Genomic DNA, 26,338 nt, shown 5'->3' on the forward strand with positions numbered 1-26,338 from the left:
TCCCCGCAGTTGGAGAAGGGGCCTTCTGGGGCCCGCCAGCTGCGGCCACCCTTGACCTCTCCCTCCAGGCTGAGCCCCAAACAGCCCTGCCTCTGCTGCTGGAGCTTTCTCCCCGCCCTGGGGCCCAGCGTCCCTCCTCCCCTGTAGCAGAGGCCCCTCCCGCCAAAGGAAGTGGGAGGGGGGGCTGTTGTAAGAGGAACTAGGCTAGGAGTCCGGTACAGGAGCAGGAGCAGGGCCATGCCCGAGCCGCCCCCCAGAACGCCCTGAGCCTGGACCCCCGCCACGACCCATTCGGGCGCTCCCCAGGGGTGGCACACCTTCACCATGGTAAGTCCTTCAAGGCCGGGCCCTCGAGTACAGGGGTGGGGAGCAACCACCCAGGTGGAGGTGCCCCAGGGCCACCATCAGAAGGTGGGGCCAGGGGGAGGGGCACAGAGGACCCTTTGGGGGGGTCCCTCTCTGCAGCTCAGATGCCCCAGCATCCTTCACCAGGGTCCAAGTTCACATCGGGTGGTGCCAGGATGCCAGAATGGTGATAGGGGACCAAGGAGGGAGCAGTAACAAAGGACAGAGGATGACCCTGAGGGACCACACAGTATCTGCAGGGGACAAGGACATACCCCTTTGTCAGGGCTTAGAGAGCCAGTTTCCAGCTCATCTTGGTCCCTCATCTTCCTGTGTGGCCTTGGGCAAGCCACTTCCCCTCTCTGGGCCTCAGTTCCCACACATGTCATATTTGGAAGTCAGTGGTGATAGGGAAGGTGTTCCGGGAAACTCTCCGAACTTCAGAGGGTCTGCGGGCTCGGCCACTCTGAGTCCACAGCTGTGGCCAGAAGCTGTGTCCAGTGGGCAATGGGGGGCAGTGATGGTGTCGTGGCAGTGTGCCTGCATGTCTGGCTGTAGCGATCACAGAAACAGGAGGCGGTGAGGCCCGGCAGGGCCACACCACTCCCGGAAGCCTTCCAAGCAAGTATGGCAGGGGACACCCTGCCGCCAGCCGCGTCACCACCTGGTGAGGCTGAGGTCTGGCGATGACTGCGGTGACAGGGTTCAGGAGACCGTCACTATCGTGGGTCTAGACCCAGCAGCCTCCTAACACACACGTAAAGAGAGAGCCCAGGCTGGCTCTAAGATGTGCCCCCACCGCTCCACGCATCTGCAAACCACTTCGACTTTCATTTTTTGTCACTCTGTCAACGACAGCATGTGGCTGGGACAGTCACCCAGCCAGCCGCAGCAGGCACCTGACCAAGGTGTAGGCAGGGTGGTGGGCCAGACGGCAGGGACTGCATCCGTCTGGGAGAGAGCCCCTCCTCGTTTCAGAAAGCCCGCGACGAACCGGGGGTCACTGGCCGAGGACCCCTCTGGGTGGCTCACCCACCAAAGTGGCAGCTTAGAGCCCCGGGCTTGGGATGGGAATTCCTCGAAGAAGGAGCCAAGCCAGGAAGGCTCGGGCGCTCGGATGGGGAGACGGAGATCAAAAGAACACAGGAAATGATTTGCTACTTGAAAGAAATCCACCCCCTCGCAAGGAAGCTGTACAAAATGCTTAGTCAATTGTTTGCTCTCCTGGCGGGTTGCGGGAAGGGAGAAGCTCAACCCAAGAGGACCACGGAGGGGAAAACAGAGGGCAGACCCCATCCACAAGGCCAAAACTTCCATCCAGGGGTGCCGACTGCTTCCTGGGGGGGGGGGGGGTGATGAGTGCCAGGAAGAGTGTGGAAAGAGTCAACGGAGCAGTGTTCTTCAAGTGCTTCCCCAAGCCACACGCTGCGCCCTCGATGCAGTCACCGTGGGCGATGCCCATTCATTGCTGTCGTTAGTGATGGCAGCCGGGGGAGGCGACTCTCGGTTGCTGTTGAATGATGGGCGGTGGGTGCCCGGTGGGGGTGGGGGGATGATGGTGGCCATCGCCCACAGTCGTCACAAGTTGGCGGTAACTGTGAATCCCGTGGGCGCGTGTCGGCAGGGGCGATGGTTGCCGCCTGCCAGCCGGTGTTGATCTGTGGTTGGTGGCTGGTCGTCTTCAGGGCTGATCCGTGGAATGACGGTAGTCGGTGGCCGCTCTTGCCCCGAGTGGGGCGGTGATGGCAACACTTTTGGCTGTTGGCCGTCCGTTGCTGATTTTTGACGACCGCCCTGGCGACGGTGGTGTGGGAACGGCGGCCCTAGTGGAGGTTGGTCGTGTGTGGCCGTGGACGGCCAGTGCTGTGGGCGTGGCAGCGGCGGTGGCCGTGGCGGTGGCGACGGTAGGGAACTTGGCGGGACCCGTTCCCTGTTCTGTGTGACGTTGACGGTGGGTGCCATGATTGAGGTTATCGGCAGTTTTTGTTTGACTGTGAGGGCAAAGGGGGTGAAGGCAGGAGCAGGTTATTCTCGGGGATGGTGATTCAGTGAGGGTGACGGTGGTTGTTTCTAAAGTGCAGACATAAAGCTGTACGTTATGTGGCTGCCGAGTCCACAGGCAGCAGCCGCGGGGATGGACAGAAGTGGCCAGGGGCCCAAGAGAGAGTTCGGGTGGAAGACTGCAGAAGGACAAGAGTCCCCACCTGTCCCCAGAGGAGAAGGGCCTCCAGCTAGGCCAAATGGACACCGAGAGCCCTCCCCCCAAGGGAAGGGGGACCTCAAGAGCCTTTGGAGGCGAGCATGCTGTTTGCACGGTGCAGGGATGCAGGGTGTGGCCCCAGAACCCCACCAAGTTTGGGGGAGGACAGGACCAAGGCTCCAGGGACACACCAGGGGCTGTGGCTGGGGGACTGTGCTGCATGGCAATGTCATACCTCCTCCCTGCTGGCGACCACAGCTCACAGGACCCCAACGAGGAAGGAAATGGCTGTTTCGTTGTTCTCTCCTGTCTGAGGCTCTTCTCATCACCGCCCAGGAGCAGGGAGGCCAGAGCAGTTAGGGCGAGTTGCAAAAGCTCCCTCATCCAGCCCTTCCTCCTGGCCTTGTGCCCTGAGCCCGGGGGGACTGGCCAGCTCGAGCCTGCCCCTGCCCCTGGCAGCGGTGAGAAAGGCTAGTGGGTCTGCTTCACACCCTTGGCCTCGCTGAATCCGTGCAGCTAGCCGCCCCGTGAGGTCAGTGTTCCCATTGTCCAGATGAGACAACGGAGGCAGGGAGATTAGGTGAATTGCCGCACGACCCAAAAGCGGCAGGGGATTTCAACCCCGTGACTCCTGAGGTCACGCTTTTAACAGCCCCCTTGACCTGCGATCTCTTGCTCCCCCCTACCCGATGAGGGGCTGCGAGGGTCTGGGGGTGCCTTCCCCCCCCCCCCCCCCCGTGCCCCAGGCTGCCCATCCCTCCAGACTCATTTGGGCCTAGAACGTCCATGCCAAAGAAGCTGGAAGCTATGCTCCCCAAGCCGTCCACCTTAGACTGGGGGGGAGTCTCTCTGAAGAACCTCCCACCTCCCCCCCAGCCCGGACTCTCTTTCACAAGAGCCCCATCGGGTTGAGTCATACTTAGCTTGTGGTCAACTATGACCGCAACCTCTCCATTGCACCCCCACCCCCAAAGAAGGGACTTAGAAACACACTTGGTCCACGGAGACTTGGGAGCCACAGAGAGACGGGCACCCGTGACACAGGGCAAGCGACAGTCTCATCCCAGTGGTGTTTCACCCATTCATTCACTGACTCAACAAGCATCTGTGGGCCAGCTCCCATATCCTGTGTCAATCGCTGATCACTTCCTCTACATGCTCCTGGGGTCGCCAGCTGCCATTTTCCGAGGCATCTAGTGTATTTCTTCTCTGCACTGGCTCATTTACTCCCCTCAGACAACCCACGGAGGAGGTTTGTTATGGAACCCATTTTACGGAGGGGAAAACTGAGGCTTGGAGCCGTGAAGTGGGCTCCCCACGCCTCGCACCCACCTGGTCCCACGCCAAAATTCTTGACCGTCCTTCCACACGCTGTACTCACCTGAGCAAAACCCTCTCTTCCTCCACTACAAACAACCCACAGATTTGTCACTGCGGGGGGCGGAGGGGGAGGCGGGCAGGAGTGGATCTGGGGGTTTCCAGTGCCCAGGGCAGGACACAGAGGGGGAAAATGTCAGTGGCTGCAAGAGGCAGAGGACCACTCAGCTGGATGGGGGAAGACGGAAGGGACAGGAAGAGGAACCAAGTCCTTGGGGCCAAGAGAGCCAGACACAGCCAGCATCAGGGCCTCTGACCTCAGAGCAAGGAAATGGTCTCGGGTCTCGCTCGGCCCAGCTTGAGGGGCCCCGGAGCCCAGAGACCAGGTTAACCCACTGGGGAAACCCTGGTCAGGACCAACCTTGTCTCTGATCTGAAAACACCGACCCCGGCCGCCTCTGACCCGGACTGGGCTAAGGGTAGCAGACAGCCTCTCCAGTCCTCTTCAAGGTCCTCCCTTCCTGCTGTGTGGCCCTGGGGAGGACAGCTAACCTTTCTGTGCTGTAGTCTCCTCTTCCACAAAGCGGGCCCGGTCATAGTACTGACCTCAGCATGTGCAGGACGGTTCAGTGAGATCGTTCACGGAAAAAGCCTAGCCCACAGTGCGGCACACGGTAAACCCCAGTGGGGTGTTCACTATTGTTTCCATAGTTACCACCCAAAACCCCACTCCTCAGAGAGAGGTTCTGCTTCCTGTACCCCCCGTACCTCCCCACCCACTCACTCCCCCACCCACTGCTGGCTCAGAGAAAGAGTAGGCCTCCCCCCAGCTCCACCTGTGGCCCCTGAATGACACCAGTCCGTGAATAATACCCCTTTGCTCCCTGATTTCATCCTCTCTCCTCGCCAACGCACTCGGGTCTCCCCATCTTCAAAACGGGAAACATGCCCGCTGACCCCACGGCTCCCCACGGCCTCTTGCCCTCTTCCCCTTCTCAGCCAGACTGTCTGAGAGCCGTCCTCACTCCCCCGTCTACACCTCCTGACCTCCCAATCTGACTGCTGAATGAGGTCACCAGCACTCTCCAGGGGGCCCCTCTGTCTCCGGTGAGCTTGGGCACTCTTTGGTAGCATGACTCCCTGTTTCTGCCAACTCGCCCTTGTCATCTCCGGGTCTCACCCGCCCCGGCTGCCTCCAACCTCCCAGCTAACGCCCTGCTCAGCCCCTGTCGTAGGCACCCTCTCTGACCCCCGCACAATGCAGCTGGCACAACTCTGTCCTCCCCACTGCCCTGCCCACAGCACCCCGGGGTTCCTAACGCATCACGGCCAGCACCCCCTTCTTATAACAAACATCATGGCAGGCCCCCCCCTTGAAGCCCTGAAATGAAATTCACAGACAAGAGCGCCTGGGTGGCTCAGCCAGTTAGGCGTCCGACTCTTGATTTTGGCTCAGGTCACAATCTCACAGCTCGTGGGTTCGAGCCCCGCATTGGGTTCTGCACTGACCGTGCCGAGCCTGCTTGGGATCCTCTCTCCCCCTCTCTCTCTGCCCCTCCCCTGCTTGTGCTGGCCCTCTGTCAAAATAAATAAATAAAGTTTAAAAAGTAAAGAAAAGAAATTCACAGACAGTGAAACACACTGACTCCCATCCTTCCAAAACTAATTCACGTGAGGGACACCTGGCTGGCTCAGGCAGTAGAGCATGTGACTCTTGATCTCAGCGTCATGAGTTCAAGCCCCACGTTGGGAGTGGAGCCTACTTAATCAAAAGTAAACAAATCATAATAATCAATGTGATCTCCTAGAATGCGAAGTCATTTGCACTCTCTATATGCACATAGAGAGGAAAAGTGCTCAGGCCAGTGGCCCACAGCCGAGCACCCGGAGCCACCAGGGATTCACACGGGGACCCAGGTCTATCTCAGTGAGCGGACAGCCCCACTCACAGGCTGATGTCAAGGGACGTATCGCCCACACTAACACCACAAGAGTTCGAGCCCCGCATCGGGCTCTGTGCTGACAGCTCAGAGCCTAGAGCCTGCTTGGGATTCTGGGTCTTCCTCTCTCTCTGCCCCTCCCCTGCTCACACTCTCTCTCTCTCAAAAATAAACATCAAGGGGCGCCTGGGTGGCGCAGTCGGTTAAGCGTCCGACTTCAGCCAGGTCACGATCTCGCGGTCCGCGAGTTCGAGCCCCGCGTCGGGCTCTGGGCTGATGGCTCAGAGCCAGGAGCCTGTTTCCGATTCTGTGTCTCCCTCTCTCTCTGCCCCTCCCCGGTTCATGCTCTGTCTCTCTCTGTCCCAAAAATAAATAAAAATAAAAAAAAAAAAAAAAAAAAAAAAAAATAAACATCAAGGTTTTTTTTTTTCTTACTGCTGAACAAGTCTTAGTGAAATCTGAATGAAATTAAAATCTCCCTTGACACAGGGTAGTTGCGTTGCTGGAAGATGCCAAGGCAAAAAAAAATACATCTATTTTCTGTCTATGCATAAGATAGAAGTTGGCTCTACATCCCAGTGGTTACTAACAGTTACATCGCGTGAATGAGCGTCTGGTGGGGAGCAGTGGGGGCTCTGATCAGGGCGATTATTTGTGTGCACATTGGTAGCTGCAGCCCGCTTACAATGCCAGCCAGTCTCCATCCCCGGGACAATCAAAAATGCTCCCCAATTCTTTTTTCATTTTTTAAGGTTCATTTATTTTTGAGAGACAGAGACAGCACACGTGAGCACAGCAGGGGCTGAGAGAGAGGGAGACAGAGGATGTGAAGCAGGCTCTGAGCTGTCAGCACAGAGCCCGATACGGGACTCAGTCTCACAAACCGTGAGATCATGACCTGAGCCAAAGTCGGACGCTTAACCGACTGAGCCACCCAGGCCGCCCCATTTGCTCCCACAACTCTTAAAGTGTCCCCAAGAGCAGCAGGGCCCTGCTGAGAACGCTCCAAGCTGCTGACAATGAAGTCTGAGTTCCTTGGCTTGGCATTCAAGGCCCTTCAGCACCTGGCCCTGGTTGACCTCCCCTCCATTCATCCAAGCGCTGCCTCACTTTTCCACTCGTTCTTTCAAAAGAGCCCCGAGGCCGGGTTCAGCCCGGCATTTGCCCGAGCCCCTGCCCTCGGGAGCTTCCACACCCGAAGATGTGGCCAGTGTGCAGGATGTCCAGAGCGGGGACAGGGCTGTGGTGAGGGACACCCGGGGAGCTGCGGGGATCCTCAGCGTGGCCTGGGGTCAGGGAGGCCTTCTCACAGGAAATGTCACCTGAGCCAAGTGTGAAGGCACCCACCAGGCAGGAAGGATGCTCTGAGCAGAGGCCTGGGCATCAGCACAGCTTGGAGGCACTGAGGTTAGGGACCAAAGGAGGTTTACCCGGGGTGGGGGGGGCGGGCGGGAGGGGGGCCAGGTCACCAGCATGCAGTAGGTGCACCAGAATCCTTCGTGGACCAGATGGATGGGAGAGTGACAGGGAGCCACAGACAGGTTTTCAGCCGCAGAGCAGAGCGGGGAGACCAGACGTGCCATATGAAACTCCCACTCTGACCACTGACCTCAGGCTGGAAGCAGCGAGGGGGGTTCAAGCCCAAAGCACCCACCCCCCCCGCACTCCCTCCTCCGCTCTCAGCTCCTGCTTTTCTGCACCTCGGCCTGGCTGCTTCGCCCCCCCTGCTGCGGCTTTTCTCCCAGCTCCTGAGCAAAGCCCTTCTCGAACTCAAGTCCCACCCAAACAGCCCCTGGGGCCCAGCCACTCGTGTGTGGATGCAAGCGCTTTGCTCTCAGGCGGAGCCCAGGGTGGAATCCCACACCCCTGGAAACAATGTAGCTATGTCCATAGTCAAGCCTCAGGCACTTGCCAAGCCTCTGTCCCTAGAGCCCCCTGAGCTGCCGTGAGGGTGGCGGGCTTTGCCCCTGGCCTCCCAGCTTCGGCCTGTCCTAGGTGCTTGGAGAATGTCAGTTCTGCCCCCGGGCCCGTCCTCACAACCGCGTGCGTTGCAGAGGAGCACGGGGCCCCTCGCGCCACTCTGGTTTTGGCACCCCAGAGCAGTTCCTCCGTCACATCAGCCTTGAAAGTGAGCATGCTGCTGCCATTTTACGGATGGGGCCACTGAGGCTCAGAGCGGTGTTGGATCACCCAGCCGGGATTAGAGCCCAGATCTACCCCCCACCAAGAACCGGGCTCGTTTACTGCCTGTGGCATCCATCGGTGAACCCCGCTCTGGCTGATGGCATGTCCAGGATCTGACCTCGCACTTCCCCTGCGCAGGAACCCCCCAGTGTCCCCAGGAGAGACTGTGGCCCCTCACCCACCTCTGCCCTACAGCGGCCACACGACAGTGACCCTCCTGCTTGATCCCTTCCTGCGTCTCCCCTCTCCCTTCCCTGGAACCTGCCTGGCAAAGCACGGGTCCTCTTTGAAGACTTGATTTTGATTCCCAGCATCCTTTGCTCTTGGGGTTCCCCCGCCTCCCCCCACCGCCAAATCTGGATTTCTTTCTCTGCCCTCGTTCCTTGTTCCTCCATCGGGTCATTCCTGCCAGAGCTGAGAAAGGGCTCCCCAGGCCCTGCCCTCCAAGAGTTCCTGGTCTGGGCATGAGGGGCTTCCTGGAGGAAGGGGGCATCTTATCCAGGCATGAGCACACCTGCCGGGGAAGCTCCAGGCCGCCATCACTCACCGGTCTGCCAGACTCCTCCACGGCAGGGGTACGCTGACCCTCGAGTGCACCTGAGACAGCCAGTATGTTTAAGTGTCCAAGGCACCGGATGAGTTCAGTCAGGCTGAAAAGGGAAAACGTTCCAGGCAGGCTTCCTGGAGGAGGGGTCTTTTGGGGGAGCCTCTATCTGAGTCCTCTCCCTGGGGCTGAAAGAAAGTCTCACCTGATTGAAAAAAAAAAAAAAAACTGAGGAAGGAAATGAGAAGGGAAAGCTGTGGGGGCGGAGGAGCAGGCTCATGGCTGGGCACAGAGGGCAGAGGTCACGGATGTGACAGGCTAGCGTGCATGACCATGAGAGAGGAGGAGGAGAGTGGGAGGAAGGAGGCCACCTAGGGGTCTAAGGGGTGGGCAGCGGGTCAAATGCCCTGGAGAAGTCAGGGACTCAGCCTGGGCCTGGGGCGGGAGAGGGGGCTGGAGAAGCGAGGGGCAGGAAGTCTGAAGAAGTGAGAAGGAGGGCGAGGCCCCCGCCCCCCTGCCCAGCAAGCCTCCCCCCACTCCCGACTTCCCCCCTGCAATAGCTGCCTGGCACCAGGGTTCCCTCCATGACAGTGCGACACCAGGTGGAGGGACCGAGAACAGAGCCCCCCTCCTTGGGGGCAGGAGCCTGCTCTCCACCTCGCCCGCCTCTCCTGGTGTCCCCGAAGTGGGGAAGGACGCAGGCAGGTGGCCGAGGTGCAGAGTCAGAAGCTGGTGACGGAGGCCAGCCGGGCGGGGGGGGGGCACGGAGGCGTCACACCCCCCTCCCCACCCCCCTGCCCCCCCCCCCCGCCGCGTCCCCTCTGCAGGGGCTCACCCCTGCCTGGCCACCCCCCACCCCAGGGCAGCAAGGAGCGCTTCCACTGGCAGAGCCACAACGTGAAGCAGAGCGGCGTGGACGACATGGTGCTGTTGCCGCAGATCACCGAGGACGCCATCGTGGGCAACCTCCGCAAGCGCTTCATGGACGACTACATCTTTGTACCCTGGGCCCCGGGCGGGGGCGGGCAGAAGACGGCGACAGGGGCGGGAGGGTGACCGACCGGCGGGCGGACGGAGGAGGGGTGGGAAGAGTGGCAGGGGGACGGCAGCACAGAGGGGACCGACAGACGCCAGGGCAAACGATCAGAGCGGGGGGATGGGCTGGGAGCGCGCCGGGTCGGGGGAGGGGACACAGGCCGCGACAGCGGGGCTCTGGCCCCCACCCACTACCCCCTCTGCCCTGGGTAGCTCAGCCGCAGCGCGTCTCCCCTTTCCGGACCCAGGCCTGTCTTCCCCCGGGTCCCAGAGCACGTCTCCGTAGCCCCATCTCTTCCTCTGAGCAAGGGGGCTCTGGAGGCCGCAGGGGCTTAGGATTAAGGGACAGGGGCGCAGGGGGAGCCAAGCCAGCCCGGCCACTGCACCGCCCTTAACCACACCACACCCCAGACCTACATCGGCTCTGTGCTCATCTCCGTAAACCCCTTCAAGCAGATGCCTTACTTCACCGACCGCGAGATCGACCTCTACCAGGGCGCGGTGAGGCTGGGGCCGGTGGAGGAGGCGCAGCCCCAGGACCCCTGGCCCCCAGCGCCACGCTCAGGCCTGACCTTCTCCCCCAGGCTCAGTACGAGAATCCCCCGCACATCTATGCCCTCACGGACAACATGTACCGGAACATGCTCATTGACTGTGAGAACCAGTGTGTCATCATCAGGTACGGGGGTACGGCGGAGGAGGGGGGGGGCGGGGGACGGCGGTGCCCATAACCTTCCTGCCCAGGCCCCACAACAGCCTCACCAGCCCCGAGGAGGTTTGCTCAGAGCTCCTGATCCAAACAGACCTTGCTGTCCCTCCTTGCCCCTGGTCCCGCTTCACTTTGTCACCTGCTGACCCAGGATATGTTTATTTATTCATTATGTTATTGTCTGTCGCGCATTCTAAATGTCAGCTCTGAGACGGCAGGGCTGTTTCTCTGTTTTTTCACTATTGCTTCCCCGGAATCTGATATGGTGCCTGGCACACGGTAGGGAACGAACGAATGAATGAATGAATGAATGAGCAGGCACCAGAAAGGGTACTTATTCCCCCCCAACCCCCCTCCCTGCTGGCTGCTGATCATTCTCTCCCTCACCCACCCCCCCCCACCCCACCCCCAGTGGAGAGAGTGGAGCAGGGAAGACGGTGGCAGCCAAATACATCATGGGCTACATCTCCAAGGTCTCCGGCGGGGGCCAGAAGGTCCAGGTGAGGGGAGAGTGGAAGGATGGGCCGGGTCTCCCCACGTGCACAGTAATGAACCCCCAGGACCGCCTACCTCATCCTGACCTCTTCCCACCTCCACCCGCCTCTGCCCGCAGCACGTGAAGGATATCATCCTGCAGTCAAACCCACTGCTAGAGGCCTTCGGCAATGCCAAGACCGTGCGCAACAACAATTCCAGCCGCTTCGTGAGTCCGCGGCCCTGCTTTGGAGCAAGGGCTCCCTCCGCACACGCACACGCACACGCACACGCACACGCACACGCACACGCACACGCACACGCACACGCACACGCACACGCACACGCACACGTGTATTCCCAGCAATAGAGGAACTACCTGCTCCTGGATGGGAGACTCACTTCCTGCCTATGGTCCATCTGAAAAAGACTCCCCCGTCAGCTGAACTGTAGTGGCCTTGACTTCCTTGACTTGTCTGTGTAACATTCTTCCATATTTCCTTGGCTGCAATCATGCTACGTCCGTTCCTATTCACATTTCAGTTCCCGATTTATTCTCTCATCCGTTGTTTCTTTTAACAAATCGTTCTTGGGCTTCTTCCTTCCGTCAGGTGTTACGCTGAGCCTAACAGAAGACAGAATAGGTCAACGGATCTGGAGTTATGGTCTGATTCTATCACTATTTACATTTGTGGGTTGGACCAAAAACAAAACAAAACAAAACACAACAGTGTAACTTCCATAAAATGGAGATGGTGTTAATATCCATCTGACAGATCTCAATAATTCCTGCATATGAAAATGATTTAATAAATTCCATATGCTAATACAATTTATTTTATTCCCCTAAATATTATTAATTGTATTTTCTCTAACATTCTTTTTTAAGATTTTTTAATTTGGGGAGAGGGTGCCTGGGTGGCTCAGTTAAGCGTCTGACTCTGGATTTCGGCCCAGGTCATGATCTCACAGTTCGTGAGTTCGAGCCCTGCAACAGACTCTGTGCTGACAGCTCAGAGCTCACTTGGGTTGTCTCTCTCTGTCCACCCCCCTCATCTCTCTCTCAAAATAAATATTCTTCTAAAAATCGTTTGGCTGGGGCACCTGGGTGGCTCAGTAAGTTGAGCATCCGACTTCAGCTCAGGTCATGATCTCGCAGTTCACGAGTTCAAGCCCCGAGTCAGGTTCTGTGCTAACAGCTCAGAGCCTGGAGCCTGCTCTAGATTCTGTGTCTCCCCCTCTCCCTGCCCCTCCCCTGCTTGTGCTCTCTCTCTCTCAAAAGGAAATAAACATGAAAACATTTTTTTTAAATAAAAATAAAATAAAATATAAATCTTATGGCTTAGGATTTTTTAAATGAAGATTTTTTTTTTAATTTTAAGCAATCTCTACATCCAACATGGGGCTCGATCTCACAACCCCAAGATCAAGAGTTGCACGCTCTTCCAAATGAGCCAGCCAAGCGCCCCTATTTTCTAACATTTTTATCATGTAATTATATTTGAAGTATTTTCCTCAACGTTTATTATTAAAAATCTCAAATACACAGAAAAATGGGGAGAATTGCGTAGCGAACACCTGCTGCCCACCTCCTAGGTTCTGTTGTTAACATTTTGCTATACTTGCTTTATCATGTCTCCAACCATTCATTTTTTTTTTTTTTTTTTTTTAAGTAAGCTCCACACTCAATGCGGGGCTTGAACTCATGATCTGAGATTAAGAGTCACGTGCTCCATCGACTGAGCCTGCCAGGCGCCCCCGTTCATCTTTTTTTTTTTTTTGATGAGCTACAAAGTAAACTGCAGACACCATACTTTCTGCTCCCCCCTCCACACGTCAGCACGCAGATCATTAATGATAATCCAATATAAATTTCCAGTGCTCTTCCATTTCATTTATTTATCTATTTAGAAGGGGTGGGGGAGAGAGAAAGAGAGAACAAGCATGGGAAGGACAGACAGAGAATCCCAAGCAGGCTCCGCACTGTCAGTGTGGAGCCCGATACAGGCCTCAAACTCACAAACCACGAGCTCATGACCTGAGCTGAAACCAAGAGTCTGACGCTTAACCGACTGAGCCATACAGGCACCCCGATTTCTTTTATTTTTTTTTCTTTGATTTCTTTCAAAGTAAAATTTGCATATAGCAGAACACATTAAAGTGGATCATGCACAGTGTTTGGAAAAATGTGTGCATCTGTACAACCACAGCCCTATCAACATACAGAACATCACCATCACTCCAGAAAGTTCCCCCCCCCTTTTTCGGTCAGTCTCTGTTCCCACCTCACCCCAGAAGCAACCACTCCTCTGGGTCTTTTTTTTTTTTTTTTTTTAACAAGAGATTAGTTTCGACTGTTCTAGAACTTTATATAACTGGAAATCGCACCGTATGTGTTTTCAAAGTACTGATACACACAAAAACATGGCTGAACCTCAAGAACACAATCATGTTTTATTTTGCACATAATATTATGTAATATATATGTTATATATTATATGTTATAGATACATAAGAACACAATTATGTTTTATATGGCATATTATGTATATGTTATATATGTTATATATTGTGTTATAGATTTATATACATATATATGTACATATATATATACATATATATAATATATATAGATATATATATATACATATATATAATATATATAGATATATATATTACATATATAAGAATACAATCATGTTTTATATTGCATATTATATAATATAGGTTATGTGTTATATATGTCATATATTACATATGTTATATATTATACATATGTGTAGATATATTACATCATATGTTACATATATTACAATATTACTTAGTATACCACAGAACAGAATGGGTATATGTCACGTATTACAGGTGTCTGGGTAGCGCTATGATGTAATGTGTATCATCATTGCATGGAAGCGACAGAAAGGAGAAGTAAGGGGGCTTCTCTGCCCTCCAACCTTTGCCCAGAGTAGAACCCAGGGGTTGGCAGAGGCCAAAGAAGGGGCTGTGCAGCCCTTGCTCTGGGCTCAGGGACAACACGGGAGAGACACCCAGGATCACTGAAACTAGCAACATCCCCCAGGAACATGGAGGCCTCTGTGTTGTGATAGAAGACCTGGGAAACTGGTCAATAAAGTGAGGTACTTCTATGTGCCTGGCACAGGGCTGGATGCCCAGGTGTGGACTTGAGTCAGCCGAGAAGGAGCAGCTTAAACAAAGGCGGGAGGGAAGGAGCCGATGCAAAGTCAGTAAGCGGGACTGGAGAGCAGAGTTGAGGTCACATGGGCAAGAGGGTTCAAGAGGCCAGGCTCCTAAGGCCCATCCTCAACTCCTCCCCCACCCCTCCCCCACCGGACCCCGGGGGTCTAACGTGTCTCTCTCCGCTTCAGGGCAAGTACTTTGAGATCCAGTTCAGCCGCGGCGGGGAGCCAGATGGGGGCAAGATCTCCAACTTCCTGCTAGAGAAATCCCGTGTGGTCATGCAGAACGAAAACGAGAGGAACTTCCACATCTATTACCAGGTGCTGGGAAAGGGGCCGTGAGATTGGGGCAGGGGGAGAGCCCAAGGGGAGATGGCGGGGGAGGGTCGGTGCCCAGGAGCCCGTGACAGTGAGGACTGGGGGGTCACGGGGGCTGCGCAGTCCCACGTCAGATGCATGAGCATTGCTCACCCCCCAGCTGCTGGAAGGAGCCTCCCAGGAGCAGCGGCAGAACCTGGGGCTCATGACCCCCGAGTACTATTACTACCTCCAGTCGGACACCTACAAGGTGGATGGCACCGATGACCGGAGTGACTTCAGTGAGACTCTGGTGAGCAGTGACCACCACACTAGGAAACCGAGGCCCAGAGAGGGGCAGGGACTTGCCTCAAGTCACACAGCAAGCGGGTGAAACAGGCAGGACAGGGATCCCGGTGTCCTGACTCCGTGCTGTGGCCCCAGAAGCCTAACTAACCCAGGAGGGCAGGGCGGAGAGGTGGGGATCCGTGGCACAGGCCCTGTCCCTGTTGTGCCCGCAGAATGCCATGCAGGTCATTGGGATCCCACCCAACGTCCAGCAGCTGGTCCTACAGCTTGTGGCCGGGATCTTGCACTTGGGAAACATCAGCTTCTGTGAAGACGGGAATTACGCCCGGGTGGAGAGTGTGGACCGTGAGTGTGGGTTCCGGGGATGGTGGGGCGGAGGCGTGAACTGCTTCCTCCTAGTTCGACCCCGGGAGGGTCAGAGCCCACGAGGCCAGCATCTGAGTCACTGGGCAAAATGGGGAGTGCCCGAAGCATCGCAGGAGGCCCAAGAGCTTAACTGGCTGCCCCCTCCGCCCGGCAGTGCTGGCCTTTCCCGCCTACCTGCTGGGCATCGACAGCGGGCGGCTGCAGGAGAAGCTGACCAGCCGCAAGATGGACAGCCGCTGGGGCGGGCGCAGCGAGTCCATCGATGTGACCCTCAACGTGGAGCAGGCGGCCTACACCCGCGACGCCCTGGCCAAGGGGCTCTACGCCCGGCTCTTCGACTTTCTCGTGGAGGTAAGAGGCGCCGGGGCCAGGCAGGGGTAGAGGCGCTGCCCCAGAGCAACCTGGACTTGGACCAACCAAGTGGGGAAGGCAGGTCTGACTGTCACCAGCCATCAGAGGCATCAAGCAGGGGCAGGAGCCAGTCGGATGGATGACGTGGGCGGAGGCTCCTCCTGGGCGAGCCCAGGAGGGAGGGGGCTGCTGGAACCATCCAGGCCTGCACTGTGGGGGTGGAGACGGGTGGGGGCATCTGAGAGGCACGAGGGGGCTATCGGCTATCAGAAGGACAAAGTGATGGACTGGATGGGAGCGACAGGAACAGGACGTGTCAAGGCCAGGAATGGTGACAATACTGTAGTAGCCAACATTATATGACACTTAGTCTATGCCAGGTACGGTTCTCAGTGTTCCTACATGCACCAATTTAATTCCTGTATAAAGCCCTGCAGGGTAGTTGCCATTATTAGCCCATTTTAACGATGAGAAAATAGAGGTGCAAAATGGTCAAGGGCCAAAGCCAGTTCGCAAGGTAGGAACCCGGATGTTCTGACACCTGGGTTTCTCATGGCTTTGGGGGGGGGGGTGCCGCACACAGAGCTGGAGAAGGCAGGAGAGGAACAGGCATGAGGGGACATAGCCTGTGAACGCGGCTAGGAGCACAAGAGAGCGGCACGCTGGCACTCACCTGCTGTCCCCACCCACATTACAGGCCATCAACCGTGCTATGCAGAAGCCCCAGGAGGAATACAGTATTGGTGTGCTTGACATCTATGGCTTCGAGATCTTCCAGGTTCGGCCTCTGCTCCCCACCCCCCTACCCCACCCCCCCCCACGCCTTGGCTGGCCCAGTGGTCCCAGGAGCCTCCAGCATCAGGCCCCTGAAGGCAGCACCCTTTGCCTCCCTTGGCAGAAAAATGGCTTCGAGCAGTTCTGCATCAACTTTGTCAACGAGAAGCTGCAGCAAATCTTTATCGAACTCACCCTGAAAGCCGAGCAGGTGGCCAGGGGCCAGGGGACACTGGGGGTGGGGGCGGGGACAGCCAGGTGGCCAGGGGACAGGGGACACTGGGGGTGGGGGCGGGGACAGCCAGGTGGCCAGGGGACAGGGGACACTGGGGGTGGGGGCGGGACCATGAAGGTTGCCGAGGAACCAGGGGACCCTCCCCCCTCCAGCCCCCATTCCCACCTCTCTCTCTGCTGAGCTGTCCAGCCCCCCCCCCCCCCATGAAATCTCCTTTGGAAGAGGTTTTCTGCCTCTTTAACGTTCACAAGGGCTGGGGAACAGCCTCCTCGTCCGTTCCTCCAACGATTATCTATTGAGAGCCTGCTGTGTGCCAGAGACTGTTTGCAGTGCTGGGAAGACTGCCGTGCAGGAGATGAACAAAAATCCCTGCTGTTTTCATCCTGCCCATCCTGCAGAAGCAGAGCCTGAGACAAGGATTCAGGGCAAATATCAGGCGAGGAGAGAGGAAGTGAAAGACTCACTTAAAAAAAAAAAAAGGGGGGGGGCAGAATAGGATATGATGACGAGTGGGTTATGCTGCAGGCAATTGGGGCCAAATTCTGCTGAGCCCTGGGGGACACTGTAGCGCAGACCTCAGAGGCGGTCCACCCCAGGAGCCACGGAGCCAGGATACTTATGAACCGGCTCCTGTCTGTCTGTGGCTAAGGGCTGCCAGGGGGAGAAGTTCCAGCCTGCCTCACACAGGGCCACAGACTTTGTTACTGGAGACGGCCCTACGTGGTGAGATGGGGAGATATGGGAACACCCACCACACCTCCTTCACCTACCTTGTGAAGCATGCGTTCTAGAAACATACACACCCCCTGCCCAGACACCCATCTCCACCCCCACCCCCTGTGCCTCCCCCAGGAGGAGTACGTACAGGAAGGCATCCGCTGGACCCCCATCCAGTATTTCAACAACAAAATCGTCTGCGACCTCATTGAAAACAAGCTGGTGAGGACTGGGTCAGCTTTGCGGGTCCGGGTCTTGCCAGGCCTGGAGCCGGGCCTGGGAGAGGGGAGGGGGGATTCGGGTCCCCTGCTCCCCGCTGGGGGACAGATGGAGCACACTGAAATATCCCATCAGCCACCTCATCCACTCTGCCCACCTGCTTGCATTTCACTTGTTCACTCAACAAACCTTCCGCCCCAGGGGCCCTGGGGGGCTCAGTGGGTTAAGCATCTGACTCTTGATTTCAGCTCAGATCATGATGTCACAGTTCATGAGTTTGAGCCCCATGTGCTCTGTGCTGACGGTGTGGAGCCTGCTTGGGATTCTCTCTCCCTTTTCTCTCTCTCTCTCTCTCTCTCTCTCTCTCTCTCTCTCTCTCAAAATAAATAAACTTTAAAAACAAAACAAAACACCTTCCCCATGGCAACCTGCTCAGAGACAGAGGAAGGGGTCAGGCTGACAGGTCCCCCACCAGGTCATCCAGTCTGGGAGAAGGGGCGAGGATCCCCGGTGGGGTTCCTCACCCCGTCCTGCCCCCCCAGCTAGCTTCAACAGCCACTCCCCACCCACCCCCCACTTTTGCTCTTGTATGTGGAAGCCCCGCCTCCTCCACTCCCTCCGCGATCAGGGGAGCCGGATGGGGGCAGGGCCCCGCCAGGCTGAGCCACCCGCCCGCCTCCCCGACCCGCAGAGCCCCCCGGGCATCATGAGCGTCCTGGACGACGTGTGCGCCACCATGCACGCCACGGGCGGCGGCGCCGACCAGACCCTGCTCCAGAAGCTGCAGGCAGCAGTGGGCACCCACGAGCACTTCAACAGCTGGAGCTCGGGCTTCGTCATCCACCACTATGCGGGCAAGGTGCGCGGTGCCCCGCCCCCGGCCGGCCGCAGCCTCCCAGCCCCCTGGTGAAAGGAGCCTGCAGGGAACCCCGGTCAGAGCTGCAGAACTCCAGCGACCCCTTCTCCACCCCTCCCACGCACCCCCAGGAACTGGCCTGGGTCCCCCACCGTGTTCCTTCAGCCAGACCTGCAGAAACCCACTGGCCCCCCCGACCAAGGTCACAGCTCTCCTTACTCCCAGCGCAGCTCCCACTAACAGGGCGGAAACTCCCTCCCATTGACCCCACGTTGTGCACCAGACCCTCCCCCCCAATCTGAGCTGCAAACCCCACTAACCTCTGACCCAGGACACGGCCTTCCAACTCAAACTCTAAGGCCTACGCGGCAAGCCGCTACCCTCCAAAATGGGCTGGAGCCCCCTCCGGACCCCTACCCAAGACTCTAGAAATCCGCTGGCCTCTGACCCTGGCCACGGCCTTCCACCCCGCAATTGACAGGACTACAGACTCTCCCACTGACCTTCGGTGGCCAGCGGACACCCCCAGGGACCCCCCTGCCCAGGCTGGAGCCCCCTGCCCCTTATTGTGAACTATAGGTACCCCCCGATCCTGTCAGCCCAGAGCAGGCCCCCACAGCACCCCTGACCGCCCGGGCTGTAAGCAGCACCCCTCAGGTCTCGGCCCCGCATTCCCCCCAACCCTGTCTCCCTCCAGGTCTCCTATGATGTTAACGGCTTCTGCGAGAGGAACCGGGACGTCCTGTTCTCTGACCTCATAGAGCTGATGCAGACCAGTGAGCAGTGAGTGACCTCCGGGGACACATCCTCCTAGGGATTGTGGGGAGGCTGGGGACCACTCTGTCTTCCCCAGAGCTCCCATCACGCCGCAGACTCTGTGAGTGTGGCTGTCCACAGGGACGGTGTTTCTAGTGACTGGTTAGCCCCCCGAGGCCCACAGGAAGAAGTAAGGAAAGCCCTCAGAGCTCCTGCTGGCCCATCCAGTGCTCCCCTGCGCCAACCCAATCCACGTGGGGTGTGGACGTTTTCCCCGGTTACACCGTGAGAGCACAGCACGCCCTGCATTTTTCCGTGTTAACGCATATGGACCCATGGCTCCCATCTCCCTGACCGAAGCTGCATGCCGGCGTCCATGTTTTGCCTTTTTAACCTCAAAACTTTGTCCAGGCTCTGCTGTGTGCCAGGCACGATTTGAACCTGTGGGGACGGAGGACCGGACAGGTCGGAGAACACGGCTGCTCTCACTGAGTGGAGAGCCACGCGAGGAGACAGGTGTTGAACTAGGGGAAAAAAAAGGCAAATAGAATATAGTGTCGCATGAGAGTCGTAAGGCAGTGGTCCGTAAAAGGCTGAAATTATGGCTCCTGAACACCCTTGGAGCTGCCTACAAATGCGGCACCTCAGACCCCACCCCACACCCACTAAATCAGAATCTGCATTTCAACATGACGCCCCTGATGCCTCCTCGAGAGCCATGTGCACATTTGAACTTGAGATCCAATGATCTAGACCGGCACTGTCCCTCGTACCCCACATCCACGTAGAATCCGAGCTACACGCATCATGACTTTCAAACAGCTGTGTCCAGGTACAACTTGCATGCCATTAAATGCGCTCACCCCGAGAAGGGATTTTTAGCCAGCGCGTAGGATTGTACAACCACGACCCCTACCCGTCTGGGAACATCTGCATCACACCAGAAAGATCCCTCGTGCCAAACTGCACCCAAACCTTATTCCCAGTATGTGTGCAATTTTAAATTCCCTAGTGCACACTGAAAAAGTAGAAAGGTGGGGGCGCCTGGGTGGCTCAGTCGGTGAAGCGTCTGACTCTTGATTTCGGCTCAGGTCATGATCTCGAGGTTCGTGAGTTCGAGCCCCATGTCGGGCTCTGTGCTGATGGCTCAGAGCCTGGAGCCTGCTTGGGATTCTGTCTCTACTCCTCCCTGGCTCTCTCGCTCTCTCTCTCTCAAAATAAATAAACTTAAAATAAATTAATTAAAGTAAAAATCAAATAAATATGGAAAGTAAAAAAGGTGGACAGGTGACATTAAAAAATATTTTCTTAAGCCCAACATACCCCAAATATCATTTCAACATATAATCCATATAAAAATGATCCATGAATGAGTATGAATTAATTATGAATGGATGAACTACACCCTCTTTCCCCATATTTTGGTACTCTGTGAAATCTTTTAATGATTTTAACACTCACAGCGCATCATGATTTAGACAGGCCGGGTCTCAAGGGCCTCGAGAACCACAGGTGACCAGGGGCCGCCATATTGGAAAGGACAGAGCGGTCGTTCTCAAAGTAGGGTTCCTGGGCCAGCAGCAGCAGTATCGGCTGGAAACTCGCTAGAAATTATCGGGCCCCAGCCCAGATGTGTGAATGAGAAACTCAAGAGGGATGAGGTGGGGCCCAGCCATCCGTGTTTTAACAAGCTCTCCTGGTCATTCCGGTATCCACTGGAGCAAGCATTGAAAAGGAAAACTAAGGTGATAAAGGGCTGGAGATAGTGGTAGGCGTCACTCTTTTTTTTCTTTTTTTACCTTCTTTTAGTTCCCTTTTTTTTAAGTTTATTTATTTATTTTGAGAGAGAGAGTGAGCAGTGGAGGGACAGAGAGAGAGGGAGAGAGAGAATCCCAAGCAGGCTCTGCACTGTCAGCGCTGAGCCCCATGCGGGGCTCGAACGCACGAACCTTGAGATCATGACCTGAGCTGAAGTCAAGAGTCAGACGCTCAACCGGCGCCCCTCACTTTCTTTTACTTTCTAATCGTGATAAAATACACACAATATAAAATTTACCTTTTCACCGTTCGGAACCGAACAGTTCGGTGGCCTTAAGGCACATTCACAACGTCGGGCAACCATCCCTACTCTCTAATTCCAGGGCGTTTTCATCTTCCCAAATATGTACCGATCGAGCAGTCCACTCATCCCGGGCTGTGATGGTCAGGGAAGGTCCCCCGGAGATGAGGGAGAGAATTGTGAATGTGCCAGGGCGTCTAACCAATCCCCTGCTGAGGGGTGATGTGACTGTGCCCATCATGGCGACCACAGGCAGGGTCACAGCATCAGGCTCCCTTGTCTGTGGCTCTTTGCACACGCACGTGAGCCTGTGCGTGTAGGATCGTTCCTGAAAGGGGACCTGCCCCTGTTGCCGGAGATGCCGCATCCCTTGATAGGTGTTCGTACTTAATTTAACTTTGTTCTATTTTAGTTGCTACCCAGGCCAAGCGTGGTCACCGAGGCAGAAGGAACAGGTGCAAACAAATCAAACCGAAAGGACAAAAGCAACTCCCCGGTTCTCAGCATTACACCCCCCACACTCAGGGAGAACTACGCTTTGCAGCGCGTCCTCTAGGTCACGGGCGTCTAGGTAGCCTCCCCTCTGGGAGAGGGCACCTCTAATTCCCCTGTGCCCCCTGCCCAGGGCCTTCCTCCGCATGCTGTTTCCTGAGAAGCTGGATGTAGACAAGAAGGGCCGCCCCAGCACCGCCGGCTCCAAGATCAAGGTGGGTCCCGGGGCAGGAGAGGAGGAGCTGGGCCCGGGGAGGGCTGGGGACAGTTCTCCACTCATCCCAGCCTCTGTCTCCTGCGTCCTGGGGCCTCTGCCCCTCTCTCAGGCACCCTCTGTCCAGCAGGGTCTTCTTCCAACTCTGGGGGTAGGGGGGGTTCTACCAGCTTCCTTGATGTCCCCCTGACTCCCTAAATCCAAACTGAACCGTCCATCATCTTAAAAATGTTTTGGCCTTTTGGCTATGTGCCACTTGGATTTTGGGGGAAAATACGTAAAGTGGACCATCTTAACCACTGCTAAGTGCGTAGCTCAGGGACATCGAGCACACTCACACTAGGCCACCATGCCTACCTACCATCCGTCCCCAGGACTTTTTCATCTTCCCAAACTGAGACTCTGTCCCCATGGAGCACTGACTCCCCGCCCCCTGCCTCAACCCCCGACGCCCACTATCTTTTCTGTCCTGTGGATGGGACTCCTCTAGGGACCTCCCGTGAGTGGAATCAGGCAGGACGTGTCCTTCTGTGTCTGGCTTACCTCACTCAGCGTAACGTCCTCCAGGTTCGTCCCTGTTGTAGCTGGGGTCAGGACAGCCTTTCTTTTTAAGGCTGAAGAATCTTCCAGTGTACCAACGGGCCACATTCTTCCAATCCACTCCTCCGTGGATGGACACTCAGTTGCTTTCACCTTTTACCTAGTGAATAGTGCTACGATCAACTGGGTGGCCCATCCTGAAAACATTTTATTATTTTTTTTTTAATTTTTTTTCAACGTTTATTTATTTTTGGGACAGAGAGAGACAGAGCATGAACGGGGGAGGGGCAGAGAGAGAGGGAGACACAGAATCGGAAACAGGCTCCAGGCTCTGGGCCATCAGCCCAGAGCCTGACGCGGGGCTCGAACTCACGGACCGCGAGATCGTGACCTGGCTGAAGTCGGACGCTTAACCAACTGCGCCACCCAGGCGCCCCCTGAAAACATTTTAATGACCATGCCTTGGGCACTTACTACTGGCAGCAAATGTGGGGACGCTTTCCGTGCATGGGACTAACCCCACCCGGGGGAAGGGCGGACCAAGGCTCAGAGAAGCACCGTCACTGGCCCCGATCACACAGCAGAGGACTCTCATGCCGCTCTCTCCAGTCCCCCCCCCCCCCCCCCGGGGACGATTTCCTTTCTAGTCTCCTCCAAGGGACTAAAATGCACAAGGCTGGCCTCTCGGGCACACACACGTGATTCCCTACTCCCGGAGGACCGGCTCCCCGAAGGACAGGCAGAAATGTTCCGTGCACACGTTCTGAGTGCTCAGCTAGCCACCCGCAAATGTTTGCTGAGCACTTGTGATGTACCAGATTGAGCGCTGAGTGCTGTGAACGCGAGAGCTCCTCGTCTGAGGTTGTCAGCCCTGCACGGGGTGTGCTAATGGAGGCATGCACAGACCAGGGACACCTGACCCCGTGGTGCACTGGGAGCCAGCCCCCACTTAGTGCGTCTCTGCCTCTTGGGTCTGTATCCAGGCTGGGAGGAGAGAGGGTCCGAGGGTCCCATCGCTCCACCGCCCCCACCTTCTCCTCCACCTCAGAAACAAGCCAATGACCTGGTGGCCACGCTAAAAAGATGTACACCCCACTACATCCGCTGCATCAAGCCCAACGAGACCAAGAAGCCCCGCGACTGGGAGGAGAGCAGGTGACTACCAGCTGGACCCATCCACACTTCCTGTGCCCCCAGACGGACCCCTCCCTCCAGAACCCGCCCAGGGTCATGGGACTCATCCCAAGACTAACCAGGGCTGACCCCTAGGACCAGTGCAAACCTCCTCAGGGCCCCGGGTTTATACCTACTACTGACCACGACAACCCAGACTGCAGGGATGACCCCAGACTGAGTGCAGGATGACCCAGGAACTAGCACAGTCCCCTCAGTCTCCAAATCCTAGGACGCACCCCTAGGATGAACTCTGGAACTGACCACAGAACTGTCACAGACCCCTCCCTCCCCAGAAGCTGGGTCCCCACCCCCACAGGACTGACTCCCAGGCTGACCCCTGGCACCGGCACTGAAGTCACCCCCCCCCACACTGCCCCCGGCATGAATCCAGACCCACTGGGCCCCATGTCTGCTCCTTCCAGCCCTGCCCAGCAGCACCCACCCACTCCCAGGACCAGGAGTACCCCGCTGGGGACTCAAAGTGCCTTCCCCTTTAGGGTCAAGCACCAGGTGGAGTACCTGGGCCTGAAGGAGAACATCAGAGTACGCCGGGCTGGCTTTGCCTACCGTCGCCAATTCTCCAAGTTCCTGCAGAGGTGAGGTGCCCCCGCCCACCCCTGGCCCGAACTGCCACCCCGCAGAATATCCACCAGCGGGGACGTGGACTCCAAACCCTCCCACGTCCTCTGCCTCCAGGTACGCCATCCTGACCCCGGAGACGTGGCCACAGTGGCGTGGGGATGAACGTCAGGGGGTCCAGCACCTGCTTCGGGCAGTCAACATGGATCCAGACCAGTACCAGATGGGGAGCACCAAGGTCTTTGTCAAGAACCCTGAGTCGGTGAGTGTGAGAGGCAGACAGACTTCTCCGTCTGGAAAGCGAGGGGAGGAGAAGCCCCCCGTGCAGGACTGGGGTGAGGATTAGACAAAACGGGAAGTTTCCTGCCCAGTGTGTGGCACATAGCAGGTGCTCAGAAAAACCGGAATTAGCTGGACGGTCCTCTGGTGGCCAGGAGGCAGGTAGGGACACACGTGGCCACCTGTGGTGACAAGCCGCTTGTGAGGGAGAAGAACTTTCTATCCTTCTTCTCTTTCTGCTTTCTTCCTTTTTAACTAAGTTCTATATCTTTAACGTTTATTTATTTACTTTTGAGAGAGAGAGCGCGAGGGGGGAGGGGCAGAGGGAGAGGGAGAATCCCAAGCAGCCTCCGCACAGTCAGCCCAGAGCCCGATGCGGGGCTCGAACCCACGAACCGTGAGATCATGACCTGAGCCGAAACCAAGAGTCGGACGCTTAACCGGCTGAGCCACCCAGGCGCCCCTTAACTAATTTCTTTCTGTACCTTCTCCTAGCCTGCTTTCTCTGTCCTCTTCCTTCATTGCGTCATGGACACATGGAGTCCCTGGGCTGGAGACTCGTGTCAAAGTGGCGGTTGGCTTATCCCAAGACCTGCCCCAGGCCCCGATCTGTCAAAGAAAACCCTCGTTCTGTACGCTCCAGTGCAGAAATAACCCCTCCAGCACCTTATCGGCCGCTCTCAGCCTTTTCTCAAAAGATCGGGAGCACCACCTAGCGTACGGGGCCTCTGCCTTCAGGGGAGAAACAAAGTGACGACGACAAAGCTGTCTTGGGGACCTACCGGATAGCATTGCGACTCTAGTGAACAGCGCTGTATTATATACTGGCAGGTAGATCTTCAGGGTTCTCACCACAAAAGAAATGGTAACTATGTTATGCGTGGAGGTGCCAGCTGATCTACAGCGGTCACCATTCTGCAATATATACATGTATCCAGTCAACTCCTGTACGCCTGAAATTTACACAATGTCACGCGTCAGTTATACCTCAGCAAAGCTGGACAGGGGTAGTTGTTTTTTAAAAAGCAACAATGACAGGGCGCCCAGGTGGCTCAGTTAGGCATCTTGACTTCGGCTCGGGTCATGATCTCGCGGTTCATGAGTTCGAGCCCCGCGTCGGGTGTAGAGATTACTTAAAGATATAAGTGTAAAGGGGCAGCTGGGTGGCTCAGCTGGTTAAGCATCAGAGTCTCGATTCTGGTGCAGGTCACGACCTCACTGTTCGTGCGATGGAGCCCCGCGTTGGGCTCTGCGCTGACAGTGCAGAGCCCGCTGGGGATTCTCTCTCTCTGTCTCACCCCCTTCCATGTGTTTTCTCTCTCAAAACAAATAAATAAAACCAAAAAAAAAAAAAAATGAAGTAAAGTAAAATCTTAAAAAATATATAAATAAATAAATAGATACATACATACATACATACATACATACATAGATAAAAACCTGGGTGGCCCAGTAGGTCGAGCGTCCGACTTCAGGTCATGATCTCGCAGTCCGTGAACTTGAGCCCCCGCATCGGGCTCTGTGCTGACAGTTCAGAGCCTGGAGCGTCCTTCGGATTCTGTGTCTCCCTCTCTCTCGGGCCCTCCCCTGTCTGCACTCTGTCTCTGTTTCTCTCTCAAAAATAAGCAAACATTTAAAAAAATTTTTTTTAATAAATAAGGCAGTGCAAAGAATCCCCTAGGGCCTGCCTGGCCACCTGCTGCTATGTGAGGATTGGATGGCAAATCGGGAGTCGGCCTTCTGGATGTGTTGTGCTGGGTCACTACACTCCCACGCAGATCTTATGTTCCCCTGCCTGGACCAAGCTGGATTATTGGCACGCGGCACTTGATCTCAGGGTCGTGTGTTCAAGCCCCACATTGGGCATAAAACTTACTTTAAAAAAAAGAAAGAAAACAAAAGAAAACAAAAGGAAAAGGAAAAGGAAAAGGAAAAGGAAAAGGAACGGAAAGAAAAGAAAAGAAAAGAAAAGAAAAGAAAAGAAAAGAAAAGAAAAGAAAAAAGAAAAAGAAAATAGTCTGTTTCGGGAGGTCGGGTTCTCTGTCCCCCAAACTTGTCCGTACCGATCTCTAGAGCTTTCCCTATGGATGTGCTCTGCTCCAAGAAATGAGAACAGTCTGGAATTGCATCCAGAGTAGATCTTTTTACTGACAGAAACTAGCATCACAAACCAA

General features: G+C 56.1%; 1 protein-coding gene and 1 long non-coding RNA gene across 3 annotated transcripts in view; one reads left to right on the forward strand and one right to left on the reverse strand.

Annotated features, from left to right (window-relative positions):
• The first annotated feature begins 169 nt into the window (after nucleotides 1-169).
• MYO1F (myosin IF) overlaps nucleotides 170-26,338 on the forward strand; it is a 33,422-nt gene continuing 7,253 nt past the window's right edge. For both annotated transcript variants that reach the window (XR_007147006.1, XM_047833689.1), the window contains exons 1-19: nucleotides 170-327; nucleotides 9,392-9,529; nucleotides 9,977-10,066; nucleotides 10,150-10,244; nucleotides 10,687-10,774; nucleotides 10,888-10,977; nucleotides 14,135-14,266; nucleotides 14,424-14,555; nucleotides 14,764-14,896; nucleotides 15,072-15,268; nucleotides 15,966-16,046; nucleotides 16,167-16,253; nucleotides 17,130-17,216; nucleotides 17,905-18,072; nucleotides 18,767-18,852; nucleotides 21,510-21,591; nucleotides 23,179-23,285; nucleotides 23,804-23,902; nucleotides 24,003-24,147. Coding sequence is in view for 1 of the 2 variants with exons in the window: in XM_047833689.1 (XP_047689645.1) it covers nucleotides 325-327; nucleotides 9,392-9,529; nucleotides 9,977-10,066; nucleotides 10,150-10,244; nucleotides 10,687-10,774; nucleotides 10,888-10,977; nucleotides 14,135-14,266; nucleotides 14,424-14,555; nucleotides 14,764-14,896; nucleotides 15,072-15,268; nucleotides 15,966-16,046; nucleotides 16,167-16,253; nucleotides 17,130-17,216; nucleotides 17,905-18,072; nucleotides 18,767-18,852; nucleotides 21,510-21,591; nucleotides 23,179-23,285; nucleotides 23,804-23,902; nucleotides 24,003-24,147 (2,040 nt within the window). In the remaining variant the exon portion in view is untranslated. The remainder of the gene's footprint in view (nucleotides 328-9,391; nucleotides 9,530-9,976; nucleotides 10,067-10,149; nucleotides 10,245-10,686; nucleotides 10,775-10,887; nucleotides 10,978-14,134; nucleotides 14,267-14,423; nucleotides 14,556-14,763; nucleotides 14,897-15,071; nucleotides 15,269-15,965; nucleotides 16,047-16,166; nucleotides 16,254-17,129; nucleotides 17,217-17,904; nucleotides 18,073-18,766; nucleotides 18,853-21,509; nucleotides 21,592-23,178; nucleotides 23,286-23,803; nucleotides 23,903-24,002; nucleotides 24,148-26,338) is intronic.
• LOC125152060 (uncharacterized) lies at nucleotides 1,251-25,646 on the reverse strand. Its single transcript, XR_007147036.1, has 4 exons — nucleotides 25,593-25,646; nucleotides 22,134-22,290; nucleotides 11,128-11,373; nucleotides 1,251-2,336 (listed from the first exon to the last, which is right to left on the reverse strand). It is a non-coding gene; the product is annotated as an uncharacterized LOC125152060 (long non-coding RNA).

This window comes from Prionailurus viverrinus, chromosome A2, assembly GCF_022837055.1.
Source record: "Prionailurus viverrinus isolate Anna chromosome A2, UM_Priviv_1.0, whole genome shotgun sequence".
Taxonomy (NCBI): Eukaryota; Metazoa; Chordata; class Mammalia; order Carnivora; family Felidae; genus Prionailurus; species Prionailurus viverrinus.